This window comes from Lolium rigidum, chromosome 3 (genome assembly GCF_022539505.1).
Source record: "Lolium rigidum isolate FL_2022 chromosome 3, APGP_CSIRO_Lrig_0.1, whole genome shotgun sequence".
In the NCBI taxonomy this organism is placed as follows: Eukaryota; Viridiplantae; Streptophyta; class Magnoliopsida; order Poales; family Poaceae; genus Lolium; species Lolium rigidum.
In genome coordinates this window covers 98214806-98220996 of record NC_061510.1, presented here as the reverse complement: position 1 = coordinate 98220996, position 6191 = coordinate 98214806, and the positions used below count along the sequence as shown (strand labels likewise).

Below are 6191 nucleotides of genomic sequence, written 5' to 3'. Positions count from 1 at the left end.
ACACCATGAATCCCATAAAAAATTGGATTCTTGGTAGGTGCAAAAAGAAAGAAATGAAATACAAATTACTAATGAAAAACAGGGGCTACGCATGGAACATTGGAGTTAGCATTGCAATCATGGAGTAGGCACTTACAGTTCACAAGTCTTCCAAAAGAGGGAGCTTTACGAGTTCAGCTCCCATCCTTCCGGTTCTAGCATGCTTGTCGGCAGAGCTCCCTGCTTGCCGCCACCTATATTCAGAGAATATACATAGGCCGTCTGGTAGCAAAACCGACCACCACTCGTACTGCTCCAGCGCATGCTCGGGATCAGCGATGCCATCATACCATAAGCTTCACCAATGGATCTCATCATGCAAAAACCCCTCCAGTATATCTCAATCTCATGATGTAAAAAAAGTCAGAGGGACACTAGCCAGTTAGCTTAACCCTGTGCATTCTTCTTCTTCTCACTGCTGTTGTTTTACGAACACCCTGCGAATGAAATCCTGGAACCTCCTCGAGTATAGCTTGGGGTCTACAGCGGAGATGCGGCCAGGGTTGACTTGAAAGGACTTGTAGGCGTGCTCTAGCTTCTTGGTTATGTCATAGTCTTGGAGGATGTCGATTATTCCGAAGAAGAGATAGACATCACACGGTCCCCCACCAGGCGTGGTTATGAACAGGTGCCTTTCGTTTAGAAGAAACTTGTCCAGTATTTTCCTTGAGCTGCGCTCTGCCTGGGCCGGCATGTTCATGCCCAGCTGGGCAAATGGCTTCCTGATATGATTAGGCAGAGTTTGCATTAGCCCAACAGATCAATCCCCGCAAGGTTCTATATTGATAATTCAGATTATGAAAGGCGATAGCTAAAGTTGCACATATATTTCCCCGCAAAGAAAAGGTTCAGGTATCCTATCCGTTCTCTTTGCTACTACTACAAACATTTGACTTAAACAAACAGGCAAGGTCCCATGATGCTCTAGGTGGTTTGGAACAAAGGGAGCAACAAAGTAGGATCATGATGAGAGCATAAAAATACCTTACAAAAATACACATGAAAGTATTGCTTTACCCCTAGTGGAGGAGCATTATGTCTGAGCACTAAAGTAGGAATGTGCACTAGTTGCCAACGTTGGCATATCCCATATATGCTACAAATTTATCAAAATAGTTTGACTATTGAAGGCTCCTGCCGAGGTGTTTCGGTTAAATCACGAAGAAGTGCAAGAGTAGCGAGTGGTACCGGGGTTCTATTGTCAAATCTTTGTCCTTGCATCCGGATTCCATAAAGCATAGCTCACAAAAATTGCCCCCGCCTTCAAATGATTTTCTTTTGCCAGTAGTAGATTCTAATAGCGCGCAGTTAAGATTAAATGAAAAACAGAAATGATCAGATCAATGTAAATCATGTGTGAAATCATAATTCATGGCATATAAGAATTAACAGACTCGTGTTCAACTTACTTGTCAAAGCAATGGGTTGAGAGAGGCCTATCTTAGACACGGATAAATCATTACGAAAGTGAACTCCTAACAATAAGCTGTAATCCATAATTCCTTGTGTCTCTAAGAATGTGCAGTCCATCTGAATTTGCCTGTGTAACATGAAGAGTCAGGCTTAGGATCGGTTTCATAGTTCTCATGAAATTGCAGTCAATCTAAATAGTGGGGAACTCACTTCATAAGTTCCTCATACCAAAATCTTTGCAACCGGAATGCATAATCAAGATCGAGGTCCTTTAGCGTAGTTGTTTCATCGATCTTCCGATCCGTTTTGTCAATAGTCCGACCATGTGAGGAACCTTTCAAATCAAAACGCCTATGAATCTTATACTCCGAGCAGCAAAAATTCCCCATTATAATGAACCGGACCTAGTTGTATACATTAACAAATGGTTAACACCAAATAATTTGCATTTAAAATTAGCTATGGAATGAGTTATTTACATGATTATTATTGCTTACCTTGGGACATCCAACTTGCTTAATGCAATGTGTGCCATAGAATCTTGTCAATAAGGTGGACTTGTGCTGACGAACATGTTCATAGTAGCTCCACAGCATCCTAATAAGAACCTATGCACCAAGATTATACTTGGTCATTACTGAAGTCACTAATCTGTATTAGTCTGTCATTTCTTTTCTTCACTGAAGCAAACAAAATTGGAATCTAGAACATACAAAAACTACAACGTCTTTTAGAAAGGAAAAGAGCAATTGTTGGCCTCAATTTACTTTTTATTGCAAAGGATCTTTTCTGCCTGTTGAGGAGATTATTTAGGAAGGTTTTCAACTAGAATGACTAGATGTGCTAAATGAATACTGCAACCTACAAATCAATAGCCCATCGCATACTTCAAGGTACAGTACAGTCCAATGCAATGCAATACTACTGACAGATGATGGCTTCACTTGTCAAAAAGAAAACTTGATTTAGATGGATGCAAAAGATAGATCAGTCACTGACCTTCACTTCAGCCTTCTTCACGGTTTTAATCATGAACCGATCGTCCTGCGTCACGAAGAAGCAGCTCCCGCTCTTCCCCGGGGACGCCAGCTCCCGGAGCGTGTGGTTGCCGCAGATGGCAAGCATGTAGTCCGCAGGGTCCACCCCGAACAATTTCCTCAGATGCCTGAAGGCAGAAATCACTCAACAGTAGTCAGTACACCACTGGTGCACCACAATTCAGGTCCGAGGCAAGAGCAAATGGCACCTGAATACGGCAGGGCAGTAGTCCTTCCACCGGAAATCGACGGAGTGATGCGGCGGCGTGAGCTTGGACCCTTCCGGCGGGAACCGCGTCCACACCTTCTCCCGCGGGTCGAAGTCTGTCGCCAAGAGCTTCTTGAACGGCAGCGCCGACGACTTGCCCACCGAATAACTGCATCATCATAAACCCAAGCGCCAGCAATGAGACAGAGCGGTTCTCTTCAAGGATTGGTAGTACGAAAAAGTTGCGCATTGATGTGCTTGCCTTATGCCGAGCTGCAGGTTGAGCATGAGGCCGTAGCTCCGGTGGCCCCTGCGGATGGCCTTCCCGGGCTTCCGGGCCTCCTCCTCCGCCTCGGCCACCCTCTGCGGCCTGGGCGGCGGCGGCGTCATCATCCGGAAGAACGGGGCGGCAGGGGCCTGCGTCGGCCTGGCGCTGCAGCTGCGCCGGAATGGCGCGGCGACGATGTCGCAGGTGATGTCGCCCGCCTCGCCGTCGCACTCCCAGATGCATATCCGCGGGCCCGGCGGCTTCGCGCTCCCGTCCACGGATAGACGTTTGCGCTGCGGCAGGTAGAAGGGCAGCGGCTCGCTTCCTGCTCCTCCGGCGTGCCAGCGGGGAGGCTGGCCGTGGCGGCAGCAGTCGCCCTGCTGCGAAACGACGGCGGCGGCTTGCGGCGGCATGACGGTGGTGGTGGTGGCTCGATCGGCGGGCGCCTCGATTCCAGGCTTGTGGGTTGCGGTTTGGTTGGTGGGTGGTTCGATCGACTTCTATGGTAGTACGAGGTATCGCATTTCGGGGAAGGGGTCGACGACGGGATGAGACGAGACGAGGATGGTAGTGCTTGGGTTTGGCGTGATAGGCGGAGGAGGAGCGAGGGCAGGGGCAGTGGTTTTGCTTTAGCTTTTTGCGTTGCTTTGTAGGCGTCGGCTTTGGCACAGGGAGCGATGTCAGTCAGGCGGACGAGCAGAGGAAGAAGGATGACTAGCAGTTGAGCTTAAAAAGCGCTCCCGCTCGGTGGCGCGGGGAGGCGCGCGCCACGTGACGTGAGGCAGGCCGGAGTGGCATCTTCAACGCTGGCGACCCATCCCGCCTCCGCTCATTTAAATGGGTCAAAACAAACAAAATCGCGGCTCAGCGGCGGATCTATTCCTGCCGCGTCGTTCGGGACGATCCAAATCCAGCTCAAATCTGAGTCTCGTTTGCGTGGCTGCGGACACCGGGGGTTGGCCGCTCGCTTCCTTCCCTTGTCCTCCCCTGGCCCGCCTGTCTGCCTCCCAAACATAGCCCCCTCGCACACATCTCCCACCGCTCTGCCGCCACCCCAGGACCGGGAGCGCTGTCGTCACCAGCCACCGTCGTCGAGACGCCGACAAGCGGTGCGGAAACATAGGACGCGGCTGATACGTCTCCAACGTATCTATAATTTCTTATGTTCCATGCTAGTTTTATGACAATACCAACATGTTTTAGTCATACTTTATAATGTTTTTATGCATTTTCCGAGACTAACCTATTAACAAGATGCTGCAGTGCCAGTTCTGTTTTCTGCTGTTTTTGATTTCAGAAAAGTTAGTTTACGGATATTCTCGGAATTGGACGAAACAAAAGCCCACGGTCTTATTTTCCACGGAGCCTGCAGAACACCGAAGAGGAGACGAAGAGGGGCCACGAGGCGGCCACCCCATAGGGCGGCGCGACCCCACATCTGGCCGCGCCGGCCTATGGGGTGGGCCCCTCGGGCGCCCCCTGACACTGCCCCTTCGCCTATTTATTCCTTCCGTCGCGAAAACCCTAGTACTGAGAGCCACGATACGAGAAAAGTTCCAGAGACGCCGCCGCCGTCAACCCTATCTCGGGGGTTCAGAAGATCGCCTCCGGCACCCTGCCGGAGAGGGAAATCATCACCGGAGGGCTCTACATCACCATGCCCGCCTCCGGACTGATGCGTGAGTAGTTCATCCTTGGACTACGGGTCCATAGCAGTAGCTAGATGGTTGTCTTCTCCTCTTGTTTCATGTTTAGATCTTGTCAGCTGCCTATCATGATCGAGATCATCTATTTGTAATGCTACATGTTGTGTTTGTTGGGATCCGATGAATATGGAATACTATGTCAAGTTGATTATTGATCTATCATATGTGTTATTTATGTTCTTGCATGCTCTCCGTAGCTAGTAGAGGCTCTCACCAAGTTGATACGTGTGACTCCAAGAGGGAGTATTTATGCTAGATAGTGGGTTCATGTCTCCATTGAATCCGGGGGAGTGATAGCAACCCCTAAGGTTGTGGATGTGCTGTTGCCACTAGGGATAAAACATCAATGCTTTGTCTAAGGATATTTGTATTGTTTACATTACGCACAGTACTTAATGCAATTGTCTGTTGTTTGCAACTTAATACTGGAAGGGGTGCGGATGCTAACCTGAAGGTGGACTTTTTAGGCATAGATGCATGCTGGATGGCGGTCTATGTTCTTTGTCGTAATGCCCTAAGTAAATCTCATAGTAGTCATCATGATATGTATATGCTTCTCTATTTTGTCAATTGCCCAACTGTAATTTGTTCACCCAACATGCTATTTATCTTATTGGAGAGACACCACTAGTGAACTGTGGACCTTGGTCCATTCTTTTACATCTGAAATACAACCTACTGCAATCATTGTTCTATGTTGTTTTCTGCAAGCAAACATAATTCTTCACACCATACGTTTAATCCTTTGTTTTCAGCAAGCCGGTGAGATTGACAACCTCACTGTTAAGTTGGGACAAAGTAGTTTGATTGTGTTGCGCATGTTCCACGTTGGCGCCGAAATCACTGGTGTTGCGCCGCACTACACTCCTTCACCAACAACCTTCACGTGGCCTTTATCTCCTACTGGTTCGATAAACCTTGGTTTCTTACTGAGGGAAAACTCGCTGTTGTACTCATCATACCTTCCTCTTGGGGTTCCCAACAGACGTGTGCTTTACCGTCACAAGGAGCTGCCTCCACGCAAGAAGCAAGCTTTTCTGGCGCCGTTGCCGGGGAGATCAAGACACGCTGCAAGGGGAGTCTCTCACATCCAATCTCTTTATTTTGTTTATTGTCTTGCTTTATTTTATTTTCTGTCTTGTTTGCTTTCTTTATATCAAAAACACAGAAAAAATAGTTACTTGTTTTACTTTATTTAATTTGGTTTTGCTTAGTTATTTTTATTATTGCTAAAATGGGTACTCCTGAGAATACTAAGTTGTGTGACTTCACTAGCACAAATAATAATGATTTTATATGCACTCCTATTGCTCCACCTGCTACTACAGCAGAATTTTATGAAATTAAACCTGCTTTACTGAGAGAGCAATTTTCTGGTGTTAGTACTGATGATGCTGCTACCCATCTTAATAATTTTGTTGAACTTTGTGAAATGCAAAAGTATAAGGATATAGATGGGAATATTATAAAACTAAAATTGTTTCCTTTCTCCTTAAGAGGAAGAGCTAAAGATTGGTTGT

At 47.3% G+C, this 6191-nt stretch overlaps 1 protein-coding gene across 1 annotated transcript; it reads right to left on the bottom strand.

Moving 5' to 3' along the window:
- Positions 1-448: 448 nt before the first annotated feature.
- On the bottom strand, positions 449-3378 carry LOC124697798 (phosphatidylinositol 4-phosphate 5-kinase 1-like). Its single transcript, XM_047230338.1, has 8 exons — positions 2960-3378; positions 2699-2866; positions 2452-2617; positions 1950-2060; positions 1663-1856; positions 1449-1579; positions 1228-1333; positions 449-761 (listed from the first exon to the last, which is right to left on the bottom strand). Exons 1-8 carry the CDS (start codon positions 3376-3378, stop codon positions 452-454), a joined length of 1605 nt encoding a protein of 534 aa, XP_047086294.1. The 3' UTR covers positions 449-451.
- Positions 3379-6191: the final 2813 nt, after the last annotated feature.

Bases quoted from the DNA above. Each gene is read 5' to 3' on its own strand.
- LOC124697798 (XM_047230338.1), bottom strand. From the start codon at position 3,378: ATGCCGCCGCAAGCCGCCGCCGTCGTTTCGCAGCAGGGCGACTGCTGC. The intron at 1,857-1,949 runs GTAAGCAATAAT...GTATACAACTAG, and splicing joins AGCAAGTTGGATGTCCCAAG to GTCCGGTTCATTATAATGGG. The intron at 762-1,227 runs GTACCACTCGCT...TAATCATATCAG, and splicing joins GATTTGACAATAGAACCCCG to GAAGCCATTTGCCCAGCTGG.